The sequence below is a fragment of the Carcharodon carcharias genome, chromosome 28 (genome assembly GCF_017639515.1).
Source record: "Carcharodon carcharias isolate sCarCar2 chromosome 28, sCarCar2.pri, whole genome shotgun sequence".
NCBI classification, from domain to species: Eukaryota; Metazoa; Chordata; class Chondrichthyes; order Lamniformes; family Lamnidae; genus Carcharodon; species Carcharodon carcharias.
Genome location: NC_054494.1, coordinates 20,284,252 through 20,310,031, shown reverse-complemented (window position 1 = coordinate 20,310,031; position 25,780 = coordinate 20,284,252). Strand labels below are relative to the sequence as shown.

The following is a 25,780-nucleotide window of genomic DNA, read 5'->3' as shown; positions in this document are numbered from 1 at the left end:
AAGACGAATGCTGACAGAAGTGTCACAACAGTATTACAACATTTATTATACTTATTAGAAGCAGCGTCTCATTAGATTTTTAGACAAACAAAGGCAACCTGCAGAAACTTAATTAAAAATCTGTCAGCTCCAGTACTCCTACTCGCGATTGAATGCCATGTACATAAATGAATGGATTAGTTCCACAGCAGGATAAAATGACATTTATACCATGATGAAGCAAAGGCAGTTCCTTCTGATGCAAGTTCCCTTTTGCAAGTTTATACAGCACTTAGTGTCTGAACTGGTCAGGTGAAAATTACTCTTTAAACCTGCCTGCAAAATAACAGTGGAAAAGGTTGAAGCAGATTTTATTGAATATGCTCAGATTCTCCGAAGCACGGCCATTTTGTTGGGCCAGTGCCCATGAGTGGACCCTCGGCCCTATCTCAGCTTCACTTCTGCCTCTTGGATTTTCTCTTGGGTCAGAAAGTCTGCTTGTTAATCATAGAGTGCCCATGGACAGGCAGCATCTAAATTGCTGACAGGCTTGGAGTGCCTGGAATTCTCAATGCTGTGCACTCTAGCGAGATCTCGAGTTGAATTTAAAGTATCAATACTTGGAGCTGCTCCAAATGACACAGTGACTTTCACCCAAACTTTATAAGGACCCAATTACTGGGAAATCTGAAAGTGCTAAAGAGTGGCAGGGCTGAAATGACTGCCTGCTCCAGAGTTTTTCAGTCTGCTCAGAATTTTTACAGGTTTTGGCAACAGACAAAGCTGCCTCTTAATTTACTCACCATCCTTAACTCTTGGAGACCCTGTTCCAAAACCAGCTGAAGAACAGAATAATTTCCTTTATCTCGTCATTTGTTAGTTAATCTGCTCTACACGGTTGCTTCCCCAGAGAGTTCCTCCATAACTTGTACCTCTTTTGCCTTTAGTCTTTATGAATCTAATACAACTGCAATTATTCATTCTCCGATCTACTGGGCTGTGTGCATTAATGTGAATTGCAGTCTACTTTCGATGCCTGTGACTCAACTTCCAACCGCTCATTTTTAAAGGAAGCATCACCTGGTGAAGCATATTGCAAACCACTTCACCAGGTCTGTAAATAGAGCAACCTTTTGTTACTACTGTCTGCCAGTATATATATTATAGCTTGCTCTGAAGGCAAATCTAGCACCAATGTACATCTAACGTGGAACTGAAGCACACATTCCAAAGTAGCCACTGCCACCATATTTGAGCTGTGGTTTTAGACTGTCCATTTCTGCGACATAGTCTAGAAACTCCACAGTGTGGTGACAACACCTCTTTAGGTATGAGGGCCTTAGGAGGAGAATGAAGGCAGCCCCATGTAGCTTCTTTGGGGAAATGCTCTCCAAATAAGACAGAATGAACAAGATGTGCCACCTTACAGCGAGGAGTAAATACTGATACATCTCTCTAACTCCTGCTCACACAATAACGAGATAATAAAAGACCAACAGAGGCCACATACATTGGGCTGGCTACACTCTAGAACCTTCTATCCTTCGTCTTGACATGTAACGTCAGGCAACTGAAAGGGCAGCAATATTAGAAAAGAAAAATGATCTAAAAAGGTGCATCTGGACATACTGTGGAAATAATGACAAGTCTGGTATCCAGCTGAAAACTAATGAACATCATTTAAAGCTAATTAAAATTGGAAAAGCTAGATTGAAGAGATGGCGGAAAAGATTATTGGGAATGGTTCCAGGGATGAGGAACGTCAGTTATGAAGATAGATTGGAGAAGTTGAGACTGTTTTCCTGGGAGAAAAGAAGGCTGAGAGGAGATTTGACAAAGGAATTCAAAATCATGAGGGGTCTGGACAGAGTAGGTGGGAGATACAATCGTGAAAGGATCAGAGAGGGCACAGATTTAAAGTAATTGGCAGAAGAAGCAAAAGCGATGTGAGGAAAAGCTTTTTCATGCAGCAAGTGGTTAAGGTCTGGGAATGCGCTGCCTGAGGGTGTGGTGGAGGCAGGTTCAATCAAAGCATTCAAAGGGGAATTTGACTGTTATCTATAAAGGATTACAGGGAGAGGGCAGGGGAATGGCACTAGGTGAATTGTTCATTCAGAGAGCCAATGCAGACATGATGGGCTGAATGGCCTCCTTCTGCACTGTAACAGTTCTGTGATTCTGTTTGCAGGTCACATATATTCATATCAGACATTAAACAAGGTGACGTTTCACTGTCACTGTGCAGCATTAACCGTTAAAAATAAACTGTTGGGTACATGTGCTTGTCAGGTTGTTTAACATGGCGCTGCCACAATTGGTAACTCTCTGAGATTATCCCTTAGGGCCATAGCAATGTTCAAAAGAATAACATCAGTGTTACTGATGTGGTGGCATAGTCACAATCAGATAACGATTGCCAGGCATAGATTAGCCCATTCAATGGGAAAACTCAAAGAATAAAAACGAATAACATTAATCATTTCAGTAAAAGGGAGGAGAAAAGCATTGTTAACTTCGTCTGCAATCTTGGGGTTACATCCATTTATTATCCATGCAAGTTATTTTCGCCTTCCCATAGTTTGTCTGCGACCCACAAGTTAAAAAGGTGCCAAATGTTGATATTATTTTCAGCTAATAGAGCAGAGATGTGTGGAGAGTGAGTGGGTTTCACTAAGCCTAATGCAATTAAAACCCACAAAGCTGGGGCTCAAATTTGAAATTACCTACTCATCCTTCCTCAGTTATAAATCCTCAGCTCATCACCAGCCACTTTCATTTCAGGTGCCTTTCGCGTTGCTGATAACCCTTTGTTACTGAGTTTTGATGCTTAATAATGAATTGTGAGGTTTAGGTGGGAAAAGACTGAGATATTTGTGCGTTTGTATTATGTGAAATTATATAAATAATCAAAACACAGCCTGGAAACAGTTGTGCACATTTCAAAGAGCTGAATGGCCTTCTTCTGTGCTGGCTGAATCCATGATTGATTTCTTGAAGGCCTTGTTTCAAAACTGGTGCCTGAAGCCTAACATCTATGAAAGTGTTTCGATAGTAAAATTCCTGCTTCTGCTATTTTCCCTATTGGAGCCATGCTGGATTTTTTTTTAGAGCTGACTCAATTAGCCTGTTTTCACCCCAACACTGGCTCAACCAAACCAACCAAGTTTAATTATGTCAAGTCAACTGATTGTGGTTCACACACACACACACACACACACACACACGCACACACACACACACACACACACACACACATAGACATAGACACACACACAGACGCTCACTCAGATACGCACGCACACACATACACATCCCTAAGAGAAAGAATTATTCTTTGTAAAGAGAATTATGTAATGCTTGAGTACTTCAGAACTTCAATAAACAATAAGAGATGAATTTGTTTTCCTTCTTCAATCTTTTATTGATGGGAGCTGGTAGGTTCTTCTTTTGATTTAGCTGGTCCTTTCAAGGCAGGAAGCACCGGTAGCCATGGCGATGACAGATCAGGAATGGTTCTCTTAGCCTGGCTTAAGTGGCTAATAACCGTGTAGAGACTTCCGCGGGGACCTGCTTCCTGTTCTGAGTAATACATCTCCAGAGCTGCAGGAGTACAGTGCTTATGCTGCAGAAGAGAACAAAACAAAGCATGACAATTGCACAGCTCACCAGAGGGATCCTCACCACTCCCCTGTCCACCCCCACAACCACACTTCGATTCTGCTATGAACCTCTTCAGAGTTCCATTCATATATCATGCAGGGACAGGGGGCTGCCAGAAGCTTCAGTTGGCTGTTGTTTGGCTGAAGATGTAAAAGTGTCCCCCACTTTTCATCATCCTTCAGTAGAAGTGTTATCCAATACATCGACAAGTACATAATTGACCCAAGTGTGACTTAGGTGATAAAGCCAATGGCATAACTGTAAAAGACAGGCAATTTTGCCTATGATATCGACACAACAAATTTTTCAGGTTCTGGTACCCAAGCACTGCTCTCAATATAACGACAATGTGGGAAGCCTCACTGCGTCTAATTGGTACGTATTGGGTACAAGTCGTGTGAGAAATCTCAGATCTTTCACTGAGCCCAACTGCTTTTTTTATCCTTCCCTCTGTAATTTACTTTTAAATTTACATTCCAGAGGGAGCGAACTCGCACAGGAGTGGTGGAGAGCCTTGCACAGCCTGACAATACATCCTGTTGCACTGTTGTTGCTATGGTGAATCATGAATTTTCAAATAGCCTCACAACATGACATATCACACTGGTGATATCACTGCAGTCAGGATCTCTCACATTGTATAATAACAGTTTAAGTGTGACTCTTTTTTCTAGACACAGGAATACAATGATGATTTTGCTCTTTTATAAGCTGCCCTCCCAGTTGTGGCTGCTTGTGCAATCAAATTGTGCATTTGATACAAATCAGAACTTTTATTAGAGGTTTTATTGTGACTCCAAATGCATCTTTTTAAACTACATTCATGTTACTCCTGATGCTGGGGAAGTAACTAAACATAATTTAAATCTGATGTATGCTTCTAAGAAGTCATTTGCAGTGTTTAACAACACACAATCCCTCAATAGAAAGGAAGAGTTGACAACTTCCATTTTGACTGAGGGCAAACCTGAGCCAATTTTTTTTAAATGTTCCAATCGGAAAAAAGAAAATAGGATTTGATTGAAAGTGAAGAAAAGTTCAATTTTGACTTATTTCTGTTCAGTCCTATGGATTGAATTTTGACCCAGGTGGACACAGGTAAACCTGAAGCCTGAGCCCGATAACTTAAAAGGCACAACACCTGGGTCTCACTCCACTTATATCAACAATGTTTAAAAATCTCAGAGCGAACAAGGAAAAAATGTTCATGAAGTGTGTTCATGATAGGAATGGTCTTTATCAGGTATAGCAAAATGAAACCAATCTCCTCTCCTCTTTAGATGAAAGCCTGTATCTGAATTGCTTGGATTACAACTGGATTTCAGTTGTGATTCTCAAAAGTCCGTTCGTCTGGAATTAGATTTTGGGCTGTAATGCGCCACATAGACCCAGAGTTTCCTCTGAATCTTCAGCGCCTCTGCCACTATTACACAGATATTGCACTAGAAAGGGTAAAGGAAGCTGACACATCATGTCACTTGTGTGCCAATAAAATATTGGGTGTAAGTTTCCTCAATCTTTCTGGCAGATTTGACAACCTGTCTGGCCAAAACCCTCAGGATTCACTTCAATAAGAGTGACTCTCATCCCTCTGCACTCTGGGATGTTACAGCCACATAGAACAGATGCTGCAGGTCTCCTGGTGACATTATTCAGGCAGAAGTGAAGAATTTGAGAGCTTTGATGAGTCCCCAAACTTTCTTTGCCAATTTCTGGCTTCACGGATAATTCCACAATTGTTTACTTGCTAAGACCTTTACTTGACTACCACACTTCCACCACCATTAGACCCCCATCTCCAAGACACCTCCCTCCACACTCCCCCCTCCAACCACACTCCATATTCTCAGAACAACCCTGGAAAAAATATTACATTCCCCAAGGGCACAGATCTCTCATAGAAGAGGAGGAGGAGTAGGAGACACAGCAATACATGAAGGATAGGTGAGTAAGGCAGCATGGAAGGATACAATGACAGTGAGTGCCAGGGCCACCTCCCTCCAGAGGGCAAGGCTGATGTCCCTGGATGACTTGTTGGTTGGCACGCCCAACCATCTGCCCCTCCTGTTGTCCATCTTCTCCATGGGTGCTTACCAGCCCTTTGTAAGAAGTTGACCTGTCAAGGTGACCCATGGACAAGAGCAGACCCATAACCTGAGGGCAAGGATAGGACAGATGGAATATAATGTGGAAAAATGTGAAGTTATCCACCTTGGCAGGAAAAGCAGAAATGTAGAGTTTTTTTTAAATGGTGAGAGATTGGGAAGTGTTGATGTCCAAAAGGACCTGGGTTCATGAGTCACTGAAAGCTAACACACAGATGCAGCAAGCAATTAGGAATGATTGAGCCTCCAGAGCCCTCTGAGGTGGAGAATCCCAAAGATTCACCATCCTCTGAGTGAAGAAATTCCTCTTCATCTCAATCCTAAATAACCTGCCACTTATTCTGAGACTGTGTCCCCTGGTTCTAGATTCCCCCAGCCAGGGGAAACATCCTTCCTGCATCGACCCTGTCAAGCCCTGTAAGAATTTGGTATGTTTCAATAAGATCACCTCTCATTCTTCTGAATTCTATAGAATACATGCCCAATCTCTTCAATCACTCCTCAAAGGACAATCTCGCCATCCCAGGAATCAGCCTGGTGACCCTTCATTTAACTCCTAATGGCAAGTATAGGAAGTATAGGTTTGTTGGCCTTTATTGCAAGAGGATTTGAGTACAGGAGTAAAGATGTTTTGCTGTAATTGTATAGAGCCTTGGTGAGACCGCACCTAGAGCATTGTGTACAGTTTGGTCTCCTTACCTAAGGAAGGATATACTTGCCCTTGGGAGTTAAATGAAGGGTCACCAGGCTGATTCCTAGGATGGTGAGATTGTCCTTTGAGGAGTGATTGAGGAGATTGGGCATGTATTCTATAGAATTCAGAAGAATGAGAGGTGATCTTATTGAAACATACCAAATTCTTACAGGGCTTGACAGGGTCGATGCAGGAAGGATGTTTCCCCTGGCTGGGGGAATCTAGAACCAGGGGACACAGTCTCAGAATAAGTGGCAGGCTATTTAGGATTGAGATGAAGAGGAATTTCTTCACTCAGATGATGGTGAATCTTTGGGATTCTCCACCTCAGAGGGCTCTGGAGGCTCATTCATTGAGCATGTTCAAGACAGAGATCAATAGATTTCTACACATTAAAAAGACATCAAGGGATAAGGGGATAGTGTGGGGAAATGGCATTGAGGTAGAAGATCAGCCAAGATCTAGTTGAATGGCAGAACAGGCTCGAGGGGCTGAGTGGCCTACTCCTGCTCCCATTTCCTATGTTCTTAACTGCTTATGCTTCTGGAAACAGGCACTTCAGGTGGGAGAAGCTGTGAGGGAGTAAAATGCAGAGGGAACAAGTAAAGAAACTCCACAGCTTCCTCTTGCTGCTCTCCAAATGCTCCCATTTTCCTCTGAGGCTGTGTTGCTTCTACAATGAGGTTTCCTGAGATATGTTACCTTATCGAAACATACCAAATTCTTACAGGGCTCGACAGGGTAGATGCAGGAAGGGTGTTTCCCTTGGTTGAGGCCTAAGTTGTTCCCTTCATTTTTAGAATGCAATTATAATAGAACACATGTTATTTGCATACTGGTGAATGGGGTAACTTTTCAGCACAACTACTGTGCAATGGACATTGAGGAAATATGTAATGAATTACTACATAAAACTAACAATATTATATAGAGCCCAGTCTTCGATGAATAGTTGGATCATGATATGTCTGTCACGTTATTATAAAGGGCCATTGCATCACTTCTGTCTGATAACACGAATATGATACAGCTCTGTTCTCTGTCCCCAGGCATAAAGTAAGCAAATGATGAAATCACAAATTGATTTCAGGAAAATATGCATATGAATTTAATGACATGCTGTACACTAAAATCTAGGGCACATTTACACTGCAAAGTTAGCATCAGTACAAACTGATTTCAGCATTGCATTGAGGCCATTTTGGCAGCTTAATTTGGAATTAATTAATGACCTAATTCTGGAGTAAAGTGCGATGACACTCTCTTGGGTGGACTGCCTTGGCTTGACACACCAATGAATGCAAATCCAGTGAGGTGGCAAACCTGCTGTGCAACAGGCTTGGGAAGGGCTGGGCACTTTGTGAATCCACCCAACCTCAACTTAAAGATTTAGAGAAGCCAGGATTCTCTCAACCCCATACTCTTAAGCATTAAAGTTTCTATCTGTCGGAACAGTGCTCTACCCAGTCATGTGCCCAGCTCCCTCCTAACCTAAACAGGCAGGAACAGTTGTTCAAACCGCCATTCCCCTGTCTTTGGCTAGTGGCTGTAGAGTCAAATCATGGAATCATACAGCACAGAAGGAGGCCATTTAGCCCGTTTTGTCACTAAAAGAGCTATCCAATTAGTCCCACTAGCTGTGCTTTCCCCGTAGACCTGCGCGTGTCTCCTTTTCAGGAAGATTTCCAATTCCCTTTTAAAAGTTATGATTGAATCTGCTCCCACTACCCTTTCAGACCGTTCACTCCAGATTGTAACACTCATTGTATAAAACAAAAAAATCGCATTTCCCTTCTGAATCACTTACCAATTATCTTAAATTTTATGGCCTCTCCTTATCAGCCATTTTGCCAGTTTCTTTCCCTCTCTACTCCATCAAAACACTTCATAATTTTTAACACTTGTATCAAATCTCCATTTAACTTTCCCTACTCTATGCCGAACAATTCCAGTTTTTCCCCTCTCCCTCCTGACATTATTGAAGTAATGGTATCTCTGGTATCATTATGATAAGTTTCCCCTCTGTACCCATTCCAAACCCTTTACATTCTTCCTAAGATATGGTGCCCAGAACTGGGCACAATTCTTTATTCTTTCATGGGATATGGGCATCATTTCTTGCCCATCCCTAATTGCCTTTGAACTGAGTGGATTGCTAGGCTAGACCACTCAGAGGGCAGCTAAGAATCAACCCCATTTCTATGCATCAGGGGTCACATATAGGCCAGATCAGGTAAAGATGGGAGATTTCCTCTTCCCTAGATGAGTTTTTACAACAATTGATGATAGTTTCATGGTCACCATTGGTGAGTCTAGCTTTCAATCCCAGGTTGACTTATTAATTAAATGTTGTCAAATGGGATTTGAACCCATATCCCCAGAATATTAGCCTGGGCCTTTGGATTACTACGTAAGTGATGTTACCACTGTACCATCATCACCTCACACTACTCCATGGAGTGCTTAACCAGTGATCTATAAACATTTATCATAGCTGCCTTGCTTTTCTACCCTCTGTCTTTCAAGTCAATGAACCTGAATGCTTTTTGAAAAGCTGTAAAAGCACCCTAAAATTTACAAGGAGAAGGACTGAGTTTCTGAAAGACCAGGAGCACCGGGAGCTGGATGAGCTAATCCCTGCACCCAGTTCCCTGAGTTGCATTTTCATCAATTGTGACTTGCCGTTGGCAGCAAAGACTCAGTGTATGAACAAAGGAAATAGGGGGAGTTAGCCATACAATCCAGCGCGCCTGCTCCACCATTCAGAATGATCTTAAACCTCAACTCTGCTTTTTCGCCTTACCTCCATATGCCTTGATTCCCTGCTTTACTTATATCCTTATATTTTACTCTGTAGTCACATATATATACACATCATTACTAGCACAACAATATCACGCATGCCATCATTCGTCCAAACTCGAACAACAGTGATAAGCTCCGCACACACACACACACACACACACACGCACATATGGATTTTTTTTTAATATAGGCTGAAATGTTAGGCCAGTTCAAGTTCTGACTGCACAGCACAACACATCGTCTCCTTTCCCAGCGGAAATGTGTCAACCACAATGAAATGATCATAATTTACCCAGCACATTGTTAAAGCCTCTCTCTGTGCCTTTGGTACATTGCAGTTACTACAGAAAAACAAGAATTATTCATTGTTCAGCTGCATCCAGAAAGACAGCAAATTAAGCTCTAAAAGCCAATTGTAAAAATGTATTTTTGGAGATAAATTTTGGTAGCTTTTTGCTGTATCTCTTATTCTCAGCACTTATTCTCGATTAACCTTTCTGCAAGAGATAACCAGCTTAAAGTGACAGTTACGATGTGAAGGAGCTTCAAGGACATGAGCAATTTATGTTTTAATCAGAATGACAGTATTGCCTTGAGAAAAGCTTGTGCTATATCTACCCATCTCCATCTAAAAGTCACCAGTTATAAAGCAGCACTGGAGACTTTAGGGGTAGAGGTGGACAGGAGGAAGGAGGCCACATTCACTGCAGGGACATGTGACCCTCAAGGAACATTCTCAGAAGCCAATGGTGTATCGGCCAGGAAGATCAATTCTCAGAGTCTGGCACTGAAAACCTTGTGGCAATGCCACAAGAAGTCTCATGAGGACGATCAATGTCATGGACACATCTTCAGTGACATCTTCTACCCATCCAAGCACCAACCTCTCACATTGCTCAATGTACCATATCCCCATCACTCATTCCCTAGCACCCAGGGCTCACTTGTAACATCCAGATATTCCACCTCAGCATCACACACACATACCCATGCTGCCAGCTTCCCTAAAGGACACTGGTGAACAAGTTGGGTATTTAATGTCATGGTTTTCATAGTCACCTTTACTGTTGTCAGCTTTATATTTCCAGAATTTTTTAAAACTACATTCTGAAGCTGCCATGCTGGGATTTGAACTCACTTTCTCCAGATTGGGTCAAACCTCTGGGTGATAGTGCAGTAACATAACTACTACCTTACCACACCCACTTTAACAGGAGATATAAAGCTTGAAGATGGGACCATTTTTGGTGGTGGACAATCCAACCAGAAGGCCTGAGGCCACTGGGCCTGAATAGGGCCTCATTAACATCATCTGGACAAGCTGCCAGTGCCTCTGCAGGCCACACACCCATTTGAAGGGATAATGTTCAGGCTGCATGGCAGTGGCCTGAAGGTCAATCCTGGGCACGGTGGTCTGGAGGGGTCAATGTGGCACACTTGGGGCACAAGACATTGCTCTCTGAATTTATACTTTCTTCAGCATTCTTGGTAGCAGAGAGGAAGCCAGGTGTTCGAGGCTCAGACCAGAGTCAAATGCCTAGATCTTGCACAGTTAGAGCAAGCAGTCAGGGAGAGAGATTGATGTCAGAGGTAGGAGAGCAAAGTTGGTGGCATGGACCAAAAATCATGGCTTTGGTTTTCATGTTGTGCAGCTGGAGGCAGTTGTGAATCATCCATAGACAACCTGATGGTATTTTAAGGATGTTTTTTACACAGTATATAAAATAGTATTGTTGGTACCTGATGTTCACCACAATTTTTATTGACTAACCCAACAACTCTTCTCATTCAGTTGAAACTGTCAATCTGAAGTAAGCAAGAATTCCATGAATTAGAACATGGAGTTCTTCAGGATTACACAGATTTTACAGCACAGAAACAGGCCATTTGGTTCTGACAGATTCACACCATTGTTTATGCTCCACACAAGCCTCTTAGCACTTCAGTGCACCTCAATCTATCAACATATCTTTATTCCTACACTTTCATTTGCATATGTAGTCCCCCTTACATGCATCTATGCTTTTTGCCTCAACCACTCCATGTGGTAGCAAATTCCACATCCTCACCACTCTCTGGTTGAAGAAGCTTTTCCTGAAGTTCTTACTGGAATTATTAGCAGTCATTATATATTTATGGTCCCTCGCTCTGTGGAAACAAGTGGAAACATCTTCTCTAAGTCAACTCTAACGGATCCCTTCAAAACATTCAAGACCTCTCACAGGTCACTTCCTTCCTGGGGAAAAGAGCTCAAATCTGTTTGCTCTTTCCTGATAGTGGTGTGGCTCTGTCTTGTCCTGCTCCACTGTGATGTGAGCTGCCCATGTCACAAGCTCCAGTGAATTACCATTGGCCCTGTACCAGCACCAACAGTAAAAAGACAGCAGACGGTCGCAGCTGAAGAGTGAATCCATTAATCGGGAGAAGAAGTTGCCTTTCTGAAGGGTTGTAGATAAGAAACTGTTTCTATAGTTACTAGCAGTAATGTGGGCCTCAGATTCTGCCAAAGATGTTCGAATGCTGTGGTATAACAGGCATTGCAATTATAAATCATCCTCAAGACTTTTTACAGCAAAGCCATACCCATAATTTACCGATTAATATGATGAATGGTATTTGTTTTGTTGGCATTTTAAAAATAATTGGTGTAGTTTAACTAATAAACACAGTAAATTGTCAATGTTGGTTATGGTTGTATTACAAGGAGCCAAACAATACAAAGGAATTGATGTATTCATTCCGAGGCAACTTGTTTCTTAAGCTGAATTACTGGGGGGGTTAAATCCAATAGCAAAATGAGTGGAGGGAAGAGTGTCCTGCAGTCAGCATCACGGTGAAGCAGTCTGGGAAGAGTGTCCTGCAGTCAGCAACGCAGTGAAGCAGTCTGGGAAGAGTGTCCTGCGGTCAGCAATGGGTGAAGCAGTCTGGGAAGAGTGTCCTGCAGTCAGCATCACGGTGAAGCAGTCTGGGAAGAGTGTCCTGCAGTCAGCATCGTGGTGAAGCAGTCTGGGAAGAGTGTCCTGCAGTCAGCAACGCGGTGAAGCAGTCTGGGAAGAGTGTCCTGTAGTCAGCATTGTGCTGAAGCAGTCTGGGAAGAGTGCCCTGCAGTCAGCATCATGGTGAAGCAGTCTGGGAAGAGTGTCCTGCAGTCAGCATCGTGGTGAAGCAGTCACTTCAAAAAGGGACATCAGCACAAAGGTGAGGGCTAATTGGTGAGTAGTGGGTAAGTGTTTTTCTCCAGTTTAAAATAGATTAAGCTAAGGAAATGTAAGGGTTCTAGTTTTTATTTAAAGTACATAAATAATTTAACTTTTTTTCAACTAGAGGCATGGCAGGGCAGCTCAGTCCCACATTATGTACCGCCTGCTACATGTGGGAAGTCCTAGATGCTCCTGGCGCTCTGACTGACCACATGTGTAGGAAGTGCCACCAGCTGCAGCTACTTGAGCTCCGAGTTTCGGAGCGTGAGCAGCAGCTGGAGGCTCTGAGGTGCATCCGTGAGGCTGAGAGTTTCGTGGATAGCACATTTTTAGATGCGGTCACCCCACAGCTTACGGAAGTGCAGACAGAGAGGGAATGGGTGACCATCAGTCAGAAGAAAGGTGTCGGGCAGGTAGTCAGGAAATCCCCAGGGTGCATCTCGCTCAAGAGCCGTTTTTCTGTGTTGGAAAATGGTGAGAGTGACGGTTCCTCTGGGGAGTGCAGCCATCCTAATGGCACAGTGAGTAGCTCAGCTGCATGGGGGGGGGGAGGAGGAAAAAGAGGGGAAGAGCAATAGTGGCAGGAGACTCAATAGTAAGGGGAACAGACCGGTGTTTCTGCAGCTGTAGACGTGACTCAAGGATGGTATGTTGCCTCCCTGGCGCCAGGGTCAAGGATGTCACTGAACGGCTGCAGGGCATTCTAAAGGGGGAGGGTAAACTGTCAGAGATTGTGGCGCATATTGGTACCAACGACATTGGTAAAAAGAGGGATGGGATCCTGCAAACAGAATTTAAGGAGCTGGGAAGCAGATTAAAAAACAGCACCTCAAAGGTAGTAATCTCTAGATTACTTCCGGTGCCACGCGCTAGTGAGTATAGAAGTAAGAGGTTAGTCCAGATGAATGCGTGGCTGGAGAGATGGTGCAAGAGGGAGAGCTTTAGATTTCTGGGACATTGGAACTGTTTCTGGGGGCGGTGGGACCTGTACAAGGGTTGCATCTGAACTGGAATGGGACCAACATCCTTGCAGGGAGGTTTGCTAGTGCTATTGTGGAGGGTTTAAACTAACTTGGCAGGGGGATGGGATCCTGAGAGGAGGCTCATCAGGGGGAGATGCACAGCCAAAATTAGAAGAGAGAGCAAGTGAGTCTGGAAGGCATAGAAATTATAGGCTAGTTAAGGCACAAGGGAGTTTGGAAAGGTTGGATGTATTTATTTTAATGCAAGGAGTCTGACAAATAAGGCAGATGAGTTGAGGGCACAAATTAACACATGGAAATATTATGTCATTGCTGTCACAGAGACATGGTTGAGAGAGGGGCAGGATTGGCAGCTCAATATTCCAGGATACAGGGTCTTCAGGCGAGACAGGCAAGGAGGTAAAAGAGAAGGGGGTGTTGCAATATTGATCAAGGAATCAATTACAGCAGTAAGGAGGGATGACATCCCATTTACCAGTCACTAAAGCATCCTTTTGTCATCACCCTCTGTCTCCTACAACTAAGCCAATTTTGAATCACCTTATCAAATTACCCCATATCCCATTTGCATTTGCCTTATTTATAAGTCTCCCATATAGGACCTTGTCAAAGGCTTTGCTGAAATCCATATAAACTACATCAACTACACTACCTTCATCTACACACCTGGTCACCTCTTCAAAAATTCAAACAAATTTGTTAGGCAAGACCTCTCTCTGACAAAGCCATGCTGACTATCCCTGATCAAACCTTGCCTCTCCAAGTGGAAATAGATACTCTCCTTCAGAACTTTCTCCAATAGTTTCCCTACCACTGATGTGAGACTCACTGGCCTGTAGCTCCCTGGCTTATCTCTACAACCCTTCTTAAATAGCAGAACCACATTAACTGTTCTCCAGTTATCTGGCACCTCCCCCGTGGCCTGAGGGGAATTAAAAATTTGGGTCAGAGCCCCTGCTATCCCCTCCCTTGCCTCCCTTAGCAGCCTGGGACACTAATCATCTGGAACTAGCGATTATAGGATTGGATAAAGAGAAAAAGGGAGGCTTATGGCAGATACCGAGGGCTCAAAACAGCGGAAGCCCTACAGGAATATAGAATGTGTAAGGGGAAACTTAAAAAGGAAATTAGGAGAGCAAAAAGGGGCATGGAAAAACATTAGCAGGTAAAATAAAGGAAAACCCAAAGTTATTTTACAAGTGCATTAAGAGTAAGAGGGAAAGAGTAGGGCCCATTAAGGACCATTGTGGTAATTTGTGTGTGGAGCTGGAAGACGTAGGTAGGGTTCTAAATGAATACTTTGTGTTGGTGTTCACAAGTGAGAGAGACAACGTGGGTATGGAAATCAGGCAGAAGGACTGTGATATAATTAAAGAAATTAGCATAGACAGGGAGAAGGTTCTAAGTGCTCTCGGAGGCTTAAAAGTAGATAAATCTCCAGACCCGAATGAAATGTATCCCAGGCTGTTGAGTGAGGCAAGGGAGGAGATAGCAGGGGTGCTGGCAATAATTTTCAATACTTCTCTGGCCACAGGAGAGGTGCCAGAGGACTGGAGGACACCCAATGTGGTACCATTATTCAAGAAGGGGAGGAAGGGATAAACCAGGGAACTACAGGCCAGTCAGTCTAACCTCAGTGGTGGGGAAACTATTGGAAGCAACTCTGAGGGACAGAATTAATCTACACTTGGAGAGGCAGGGATTAATCAAGGACAGTCAGCATGGTTTTGTTAAGGGGAGGTCATGTCTGACCAATTTGATTGAATTTTTCAAAGAGGTGACCAGGTGTGTAGATGAGGGCAATGCGTTTGACATAGTCTGCTTAGACTTCAGCAAGGCTTTTGTTGAGATCCCGCATGGGAGACTGATAACGAAGGTAAGAGCCCATGGGATCCAGGGCAATTTGGCAAATTGGATCCAGAATTGTCTGAGTGGCAGGAAGCAGAGGGTGATGGTCAAGGGGTGTTTTTGTGACTGGATGCCTGTGTCCAGTGGGGTTCCACAGGGATCGGTGTTGGGTCCCTTGCTGTTTGTGGTATATATAAACAATTTAGACTTGAATCTAGGAGGGTTGATCAGTAAGTTTGAGGATGACACGAAAATTGGTGGGGTGATAAATAGTGAGGAGGATAGCCTTAGATTACAGGGGGATATAGATGGGCTGGTCAGATGGGCTGATCAGTGGCAAATGGAATTTAATCCATAAAGTGTGAGGTGATGCACTTGGGCAGGACAAACAAGTCATGGGAATAAACGATGAATGATAGGACCATGAGAAGTAACGAGGAACAGAGGAACCTTGGTGTACATGTCCACCGGTCCCTTAAGGTAGCGGGACAGGTAGATCACAGTGACTAATAGTGGATTAATCGCACATTGCAATAGAGTCATAGAGGTCTACAGCACAGAAAAAGGCCTTTCTGCCCATCAAGTCTGCACCAGTCAAACAAGTACCTAACTATTCTAATTCCATTTTCCAGCACTAGGCCCATAGCCTTGTATACCATGGCATCGCAAGTGCACATCCAAATACTTCTTAAATTTATGAGGTTAAGAAGGCATATGCCTTTATTAGCTGAGGCATAGAATATAAGAGCAGGGAGGTTATGCTAGAACTGTATAAAACGCTGGTTAGGCTACAGCTAGAGTACTGCGTGCAGTTCTAGAATCTGCATAATAGGAAGGATGTGATTGCACTAGAGAGAGTGCGGAGGAGATTTACCAGGATGTTGCCTGGGCTGGAGAGTTTTAGTTATGAGGAGAGATTGGATAGACTGGGGTTATTTTCCCTGGAGCAGAGGAGATTGAGGGGGAACATGATTGAGGTGTATAAAATTATGAGGGGCATAGATAGGGTAGACAGGAAGGATTTCCCTTGGTGGAGGGATCAATAACCAGGGGGCATAAACTTAAGGTAAGGGGCAGGAGGTTTAGAGGGGATGTGAGGAAGAATTTTTTCACCCAGAGGGTGGTGGGAATCTGGAACTCACTGCCTGAAAGGGTGGCAGAGGCAGAAAACCTCACAACATTTAAGAATATTTGGATGTGCACTTGCGATGCCATGGCAGACAAGGCTATGGGCCTAGTGCTGGAAAATGGGATTAGAATAGTTAGGTACTTGTTTGACTGGCACAGACTTGATGGGCTGAAAGGCCTTTTTCTGTGATGTAGGCCTTTTTGACTCTATGACTCCATGATTCTGGGCTCTATTGCGATGTGTGATTAATCTGCTGTCAGTAACTGCAATGCAGATAGTATGCCAACTTCAAACTGCCTGCTCACTTCAATTATTTCATCCTCCAGCCAGTGCTAACCACACTACTGATTGGCTGGATGTATCAGTGGAGGCCAATACCATGAGTGGCTGGTGCTGCTTATAGCTAGCCTGCATCTCTTAAAGGGAAATGCGTTGTGGCTGGAGCAGATCCTGGGAGTCCTGCAGGAAGCGAATCTGACCTGGGAAACATTGAAGAATGGTACAGTGTGGTAGAGCATGGGTTCTATGGTTCTGTATCTGCAGGGGGCCAGAAGGCTGACCAGACTAACACTCAGAAATTTCTGGGAACAGGTAGCCGTAGAAGTCAATGCCAGGAGTTAAACAGTGAGGACTGGGTGCAGTGCGCATGTACCTCACATGATCGCTCAAGGTCAGTGAATGCATCTTCAAACGCCATTTCAGACCAGCTGTACCAGAGCCTCAGTCACTGCTCCATTGACCATACCCCCATCACTAGCCTATTCATAATCTCTAACAATCAGGACTGACATTTTCAGATACTCCACCACACCCACACACACTTAGAAACCCTCACATCTCTCAGCTTGCAAACACTGTCAGCTATTTGACCATGGCAGCCACATTAGCCAAACAGATGGTACATCTCTCACTGGCACAATCCCTCTCCCTCGCAGGACAAGGTGATGCACAGCTGAAGGCAGCAGGAGCTAACCTGGGGAATGGGGGTTGGGGGGGTGGGGTGGCGGGGCGGGGTTGTGGGGGAAGGGGGAACAGTCTGCTTCATGCTCCAATTCCTATGGAGCAGACAGCAGACAGTGCTGGCCATTATTGGGACAGACGTTGCTGAAGTTGTGCCTGGTAGCGGGCTGAAAGCATTGAAGATATTGGAACAGTCTTAATTAATTCTCCATCTCACATCCCACCTCCCCATAACTCTCTTCTGAGTTAGAAGCTGCAGATGGTGTAAACATGAACCTCTTTACCCTACCCTCCCCACACAACCACCCCCTGGTGCCTTTCTCCTTTCAGATACCCAAGATGTGGAGCCTGGCTAGGCACTGGAGCAAAAGCAAGAAGAGAGTGATGGTGGAGAGACAAATTCACAGCCACCAGCGCAGACTGGTGACACTGTGTGTAATTTAGAGGATAGTGGTGAGGCAGGAACTGTGAAACAAGGGCACAAGTGGGCTGCACTGAGGGTAGAGGGAAAGAATAGTGCAGTTGCCAGCTCACCAGTAGGCAAAATCACACTCAAGATTTGCTGCAGAGGAATGAGATGAGCAGTTCAATGGGGCAACCCGCAGAAGTACACTGATGGAGATGCACACTGCAATGTTTGATGCAGTGTGAAGCCTGTCAGAAATCCTGCGGTCAATGTCAAGGAGCATGGACGAGGCCAGCACCAACTTGGCACAGGAATTTACGTGGAGCTTGGAGCCTACCCTATCCAGAATGGAAGTGGTGGCCAACTCCTTTTGCACACTTGTGGGTATAACCATGATGGTCAATGTCATAGATTCCTTTGCAACACAAGCAGGAGCCGCTCAATGACTGGCTGCTGCAAATTTTGTGTGGTGGCATGGCCTTCATTCTAGGCATGCTGTGCACATGTGCACCAGAGCCATCAGCCATGTGGTCAGTGGACAGCCCTCGTCATCCAGTAGTCACCTCTGGTTTACCATGGTGATTCAAACGCAGTTGGCACAGCCGACTGCCGTAGAATGAGGGCATCATGACTGCTACCAGGATGCTGGGCACTGACCTGCATAATACTCCGCTTATACACACACACCAGTACAGGATGCTGGTACACTGTCAGACAATGGGTTTTTCAGTGTCAGTAAATGGCACAATGTGTTATATAATGTTTCAGTGCATTATAACATTGCACAGTTTGTTGTACACTATACATTGTACAGTGTGTTGAATAATGTGGCTGTACTCAGTGTGTCATAGCGTCATAGCACGTTGCTTTATTTGTAATGTAAGTACACTCTAGTATTGTACAATGGACAATGGGGGAATTATTGACTAATACTGAAATGAACTGATGTCAAATGAATTGAGATAATCACACAGGAACTAAGGGAGTTGAGTCATAGTAGGTACAGATTCATCCATTAGGTGAAAATACTGAATGCATTGAAGGATCACCAGGGCTCAAGCAAACTGAGATCATCAAGAACAATCCACCCAATTACTATTATAAAAAAGGAGCTAGTGGTCTTGATCCAAAGCCAACTGACATAGCCACAAGCAAGAAAAAAGTGGTTATTCAAAGGGAAGAGGTTAATCCTGGAGCATGCAAGTTATCATGTGTATTCATAAAGAAAATCATAGATACCAATACAATATAAGTCAATATAAATGAAAACCAGATGTGGTTTAAGTTAATCACAATGGAAACCGTGTTTCCAGTCACAAAGAATCAGAGCGTCATCGAGTCTATTAGGACATTGTACAATGTACAGTCTATTGTACAGTATGTTGAGACACTGCCATACAATGAGCTTTTCAGTGTCAGTAAGTGGCACGATGTGTTATATAGTGTTTTTGTGCACTATAACATTGCAGTTTATTGTACACTATACATTGCAGTGTGCTTAATAATGCGGCTGTACACATGTGTCATAGCGTGCTGCTTTATTGTGCTGTAATATCAGTACACTCTAGTATTGTAAAATGTGGTGTACAGCTTGTCAGCGTGTTAAACAGCGTTATAGGACACAGTGGCATCATAGTGTGTTGCGCTGTGTTTATGTACACTATAGTATTGTACAGTGTCCATACACTGCAGTGTTGTACTGTACACTATGAAATTGTGCAGTATATGTTAGTACACAATGCTATTGAACAATGTACCGTTCAGAGCATTGATACACTATGGCATCATTTAGCATGTTGTACACTGTACCAATACACCATGGTATTGTAAAGTACGTCAATAGACTATGATATTCTACAGAGTGTTGCACTGTTCAGTAGGACACTATTGAACATGTACAGGTCAAAGAAACATTTTTCTTCATAGGTTCCCTGCGCTCTCCATATCCTAGTAATATGTTAATATTGCTTTCTGGATCAACAAGCAGGAGATGCATTATTTCCATGCAAGGGGAACAGGGTATTTCCTACTTCTCATGAACGGTGAATATGTCCCCAACTGCATAGTTGCCAACCAACAGAAGTCAATACACATGAAGCATCACACAAACTTTCAAAAAGGGTGCCTGTGAGATTTTGTTATTTTGAGCTGAGTGTGAAGGATCTGACCATCTTTCTTGCAACAACTAATGAGCACATCTTTCCAAATGATATTTCTTTCATTGTCCATAATCTGCCTGTGTAAAATCTGGAAATAATAAAGGGAACATCGACTGTCAGCTTACCTTAAATACAAAACCCTCTGGGCAGCTTAACTGATCATACCAGAATGCCTTGTACATGACCAGCATTAACAGGCAGGCCAGGAATGCCATTGTAATGAGAATCAATCCAGTGAGCTAAAGGAATCAAATCAGATTGAAAGTGAGGAACTGACAATATAGATTCAATATGCAATTGTTGTCATTTCACTTAGATGTTTGGTGATGAGAAATGAACTTTACTGAAAGTGTGAGCAAGCTCTGTTTGTGGCCAGCTGAGTGATTTAACTGGGTTACCTTGACTTTTTCTGAGACTTCATCGTAAAGGTTAATGTTGAGTTTCTTAATTCCAGGGATGTGCAGCTTTTTCTTTTTCTTCTGTTGCAGCTGATATTCTGTCCTGGTCTTCACCACAACCTGTGGGGAGTTGGGCAGAAGTTAACAGCCTGGCTCTGGACAGTGTTAAAAATGTTGCTGGTAAAATATCAAAGTGAAATAAGTACTTCACCAAATTTAGATTTTACTTTTTTCTCCCCCTTGGTGTTTTGCACTTTGTGCTCCTGTTCTTATTAAATAATGTCCCCTCTGTTCCAGCTATTCCAACTAACTTTGAAAGAGTCAGCACAGACTCGATGGGCTGAATGGTCTCCTTCTTTACTGTGCTACTGTATTATTTTATGATTCAGCAGCAAAGCAATCCAACTCCCTCATATCCCAGCTTCATTGAAAGGGCACATTCATCTGCTAACTTCTTAACTTGCAAGTTTTTTCACCATTTCATGGAGGACAGGACGGTATGAAAGGCAGATATCATCAGCTATTATCTAAAGTAATTTCCAAAGGAAAACAAATCTTAGACAAGGGAAGACATTGACAAGATTTTTTTTTGATGCAGAGCAGCAATTACCTTCTGTGACCAGGGTGCTTTGGAGAGTTTTTAGGCCAGACACTTCCATTCAACCACACTTAGTTCTAGTCCTTCCCTTGTCTCACAAAAGCCATCTGCTCCTATACCATTATCTACACCCCAGCAAGGCACATAATCAAGCTGCAACTTACAACTGCAAGACTAACATATTTTAACTGCTTCATTCATCAAATTGTAGTAACAGCAACATGTGCATCTACTACAAGAATCCTGGCAAGCAACGTACAGTGGACCACATACTTTCCTCATTCATTCATGGGTGTGGGCATCACTGGCTATACCAGCATTTATTGCCCATGCATAATTGCCCTTGAGAAGGTGATGGTGAGCTGTCTTCTTGAACCACTGCAGTCCATGTTGTGCAGGTACACCCACAGTGCTGTTAGGAAGGGAGTTCCAGGATTTTCACCCAACAACAGTGAAGGAATGGCAAAGTTAAGATGGTGAGTGGCTTGGAGGGCAACTTCCAGCTGGTAGTGTTCCCATGTGTCTGCTGCCCTTGTCCTTCTAGATGGTAGCAGTCATGAGTATGGAAGATGCGGTCTAAGGAGCCTTGGTGAATTCCTGCAGTGCATCTTGTAGATGGTACACACTGCTGCTACTGTGCTTCAGTGGTGGAGGGACTGAATGTTTGTGGATCAGATTCCAATCAAGTGGGCTGCTTTATTCTAGATGGTGTCAAGCCTCTTGAGTGTTGTTGAAGCTGCACTCATCCAGGCAAGTGGTGAGTATTCTATCACACTCCTGACTTATGCCTTGTAGATGATGGATAGGCTTTGGGGAGTCAGGAGGTGAGTCACAGGATTCCTAGTCTCTGATCTGCTCTTGTAGCCACAGTAGTTAGATGGCTAGTCCAGTTCAGTTTCTGGTCAATGTTGATAGTGGGGGATTCAGTGATAGTAATGCTATTGAATATGAAGGGGCGATGGTTAGGTTCTCTCTTTTTGGAAATGGTCATTGCCTGGCACTTGTGTGGTGTGAATGTTACTTGCCAATTGTCAACCCAAGCCTGGATATTGCCCAGGTTTTGCTACATTTGGACATGGACTGCTTCAGTATCTAAGCAGTCGCGAATGGTGCTGAACATTGTGCAATCATCAGCGAACATCCCCACTTCTGACCTTATGGTGGAAAGTAGGCGACTGATGAAGCAGCTGAAGATGGTTGGGACAGGACACTCCTAGGAACTCCTGCAGTGATGTCCCGGAACTGAGATGATTGACCTTCGATAACTACAACCAATTTCCTTTGTGCTGGGTATAACTCCAACCAGTGGAGAGTTTTCTCCCTGATTCCCATTGACCCCTGTTTTGCTAGGGCTCCTTGATGCCACACTCGGTCAAATGCTGCCTTGATGTCAAGGGCAGTCACTCTCACCTCACCTCAGGAATTTAGCTCTTTTGCCCATGTTTGAATCAAGGCTGTAATGAGGTCAGGAGCTGAATGGCCCTGGCGGACCTCAGTGAGCAGGTTATTGCTAAGCAAGTGCCACTTGATAGCACTGTTGATGATCCCTTCCTCTTCCATCACTTTACTGATGATGGAGAGCAGACTGATGGGGCGGTAATTGGCTGGGTTGGATTTGTCCTGCTTTTTGAGTGCAGGACGTGCCTGGGCAATTTTCCACATAGCCGGGTAGATGCCAGTGTTGTAGCTGTACTGGAACAGCTTGGCTAGGGGTGCAGCAAGTTCTGGAGCACAAGTCTTCAGGACTATTGCCGGAATATTGTCAGGGCCCATAGCCTTTGCTGTATCCTTTAGCTGTTTCTTGATATCACGTGGATCGAATCAAATTGATTCAAAACTGGCATCTGTGATGCTGGGGACCCCTGGAAGAGGCCGAGATGGATCATCCACTCGGCACTTCTGGCTGAAGATTGTTGCGAATGCTTCAGCCTTATCTTTTGCACTGATGTACTGAGCTCCCCCATCATTGAGGATGGGGATATTTGTGGAGCCTCCTCCTGCAATGAATTGTTTAATTGTCCACCACCATTCACGACTGGATGTGGCAGGACTGCAGAGCTTAGATCTGATCCTTTGGTTGTGGAATCGCTTAGCCCTGTCTATCACTTGCTGCTTATGCTGTTTGGCACACAAGTAGCCCTGTGTTATAGCTACATCAGCTTGACACCTCATTTTTAGGTATGCCTGGTGCTGCTCCTGGCATGCCCTCCTGCACTCTCCATTGAACCAGGGCTGATCCCCTGACTTGATGGTAATGGTAGAGTGGGGGATATGCCGGGCCATGAGGTTACAGATTGCGTTTGAGTACAATTCTGCTGCTGCTGATGGCCCACAGGGCCTCATGGTTTCCCAGTCTTGAGTTGCTAGATCTATTCGCAATCTACCCCATTTAGCACAGTGGTAGTGCCACGCAACACGATGGAGGGTATCCTCAATGTGAAGGACTGTGTGCTGGTCACTCCTGTAGATAATGTAGATGCACCTGCAGCAGGCAGGTTGGTGAGGATGAGGTTAAGTATGCAATCCCCCCTTGTTAGCTCCCTCACCACGTGCCATAGCCCCAGTCTAGCAGATGTTTCCTTTTGGACTCAGCCAGCTTGGTTTGTAGTGGTGCTACTGAGCCACTCTTGGTGATGGACGTTGAAGTCCCCCACCCAGAGTACATGCTGTGCCCTTGCCAACCTCAGTGCTTCTTCCAAGAAGATAGTATGTTCAGGAAGTGGTCACACTGCAGGTCAGGAGCATGGAGGCAGAAAGCAAATGGGTGACTGTCAGGCCAAGAGAACCAGCCAGGTAGAGAAGGAGTCAGTAATCGGTTTTCCATTTTGGATACAGATGAGGGTGTTGGTTCCCTAGTCAGAGCCAAGTTTGTGGCACCACAAGCAACTCATCTGTACAGAAGAGGAGGATGAAAAAAAGAAAGAGCAATAGTGATAGGGGATTTGTTATTTAGGATAACAAACAGGCATAACTCCAGGATAGTATGTTGCCTCACTGGTGCCAGGATCAAGGATGTCACCGAGCAGCTGCAGGACATTCTTCTGTGGAAAGGGGAGGTGAACAGCAGAGGTTGTGGTCCATGTTGGTACCAATGATTTGGGTAGGGAGGGTGTCCTTCAGATAGAAGTTAGGAAGTCAGAAAGAAAACTAGCAAGTAGGACCTCAAAAGCAGTAATCTCTGGATGACTCCCAGTGAATACAGGAATAGGAGGATAAGGCAGATGAATACGTGGCAGGAAAGATGGAGCAGGAGGGAGGGTTTTAGATTCCTGAGCCACTGGGACTGGCTCTGGGGGAGATGGCACCTGGACAAGCTGGTCAGGTTGCACCTGAACAGAGCTGGACTGAGTTCCTTGCTAGTGTTGTTGGGGGGGCTTTATAGTAACTCAGCAGGGGTGTCGGAACCGGGAGAGAATATTGGAGTGTAATACCAAGGTGCACAAAATACTGAGAGGGACAGAAAGCACTGGAATAGAGAATAATATGTTAATAGGTGGAGTCGGAGTAGGGGAAAAATTAATAAAGTCTAAATCAGGGTTATGCTGTATGTATGTTAATGCACTGAGCATAGTAAATAAAATTGGTGAGTTACAGGTGCAGATTGCCATGCAGAATTATGATGTGGTGATAACAGAGACCTGGCTCAAGGAAGGGCAGGAATGGGTGTTAAATATTCTTGGGTACAAGGTGTTCAGAAAAGATAGGAAAGGAAGAAAAGGAGTAGGGGGAGACTGCATTGGTTAAGGACAGCATTGCAGTGCTGGAGAAACGGGATGTCTCAGAGGGTTCAAGGACAGAATCTATTTGGCTAGAGCTAAGGAACAGAAAGGGTGTGATTACATTGCTCGGTGTAATCAATAGGCTACCAACCAGTGGGAAGGATGTAGAGGAACAAATCTGCAGAGAAATTACAGAGAGATGCAAACATTATAATGTAGTTATTACTGGGGACTTTAATTACCAGAATATAGACTGGGACAGTGGTAGTGTAAGGGGCAGAGAGGGGACAAGTATTCCTAGAGTGTGTTCAGGAGAATTTTCTACAGCAGTATGTGTCCAGTCCAACAAGAAAGGAGGCACTGCTAGACCTGGTTCTTGGAAATGAGGTGGGCTAAGTAGATCAAGTGTCAGTGGGGGAACAGTTAGGAGACAGTGATCATTTTATAAGGTTTAGGATGACGGTAGGAAAGGACAATAGGAAATCCAGAGTAAGAATAATTAACTGGGGGAGAGCCAACTTCAGTGGGGCAGGAACGGAGCTGGGCCGGACAGACTGCAACCAAAGGTTGGCGAGAAAAACAGTAGCTGAACAATGGGCTACCATCAAATTAGAAATGTTTTGGGCACATTCAAGGTATATCCCCTCAAAAGGGAAAAGTAGAGCAAACAAATCCAGAGCTCCCTGGATGAAAAATGTGATAAAATTAAGAAAAAGTGCGCTTATGACAGGTGTCAGGTAGAAAATACAATAGAGAACCAAGAGGAATACAGAAGGTTCAGATGGGAGGTGAAGGAGAAAATAAGATAAGTGAAGAAGGATTATGAGGAAAGACTGGCAGCCAACATAAAGAGGAATCCCAAAGTCTCTTAAAAGCTCATAAATAGAAAAACGGTGGTAAAAGTAGTGGGGTCGATTAGGGACCAAAAAGGGGATTTACACATGGAGGCAGAGGGCATGGCTGGGGTATTAAATGAATATTGCATCTGTCTTCACCAAGGGAGCAGAAGCTACTCAGGTCGTGGTGACAGAGGGGGAAACTCTGTCACTAGACGGGTTCAAAATTGCTAAAGAAGAGGTATTGGATAAACTGTCGGTACTAATGGCTGACAAGGCACCGGGGCTGGATGAGATGCAT

At 44.1% G+C, this 25,780-nt stretch overlaps 1 protein-coding gene across 1 annotated transcript in view; it reads right to left on the bottom strand.

Moving 5' to 3' along the window:
* Positions 1–3,254: 3,254 nt before the first annotated feature.
* caly (calcyon neuron-specific vesicular protein) overlaps positions 3,255–25,780 on the bottom strand; it is a 51,486-nt gene continuing 28,960 nt past the window's right edge. Inside the window, exons 3-5 of the mRNA XM_041176442.1 lie at positions 20,327–20,446; positions 20,054–20,167; positions 3,255–3,601 (exon numbers count right to left, since the gene is read on the bottom strand). Coding sequence (XP_041032376.1) covers positions 3,398–3,601; positions 20,054–20,167; positions 20,327–20,446 — 438 coding nt within the window. The 3' untranslated portion in view covers positions 3,255–3,397. The remainder of the gene's footprint in view (positions 3,602–20,053; positions 20,168–20,326; positions 20,447–25,780) is intronic.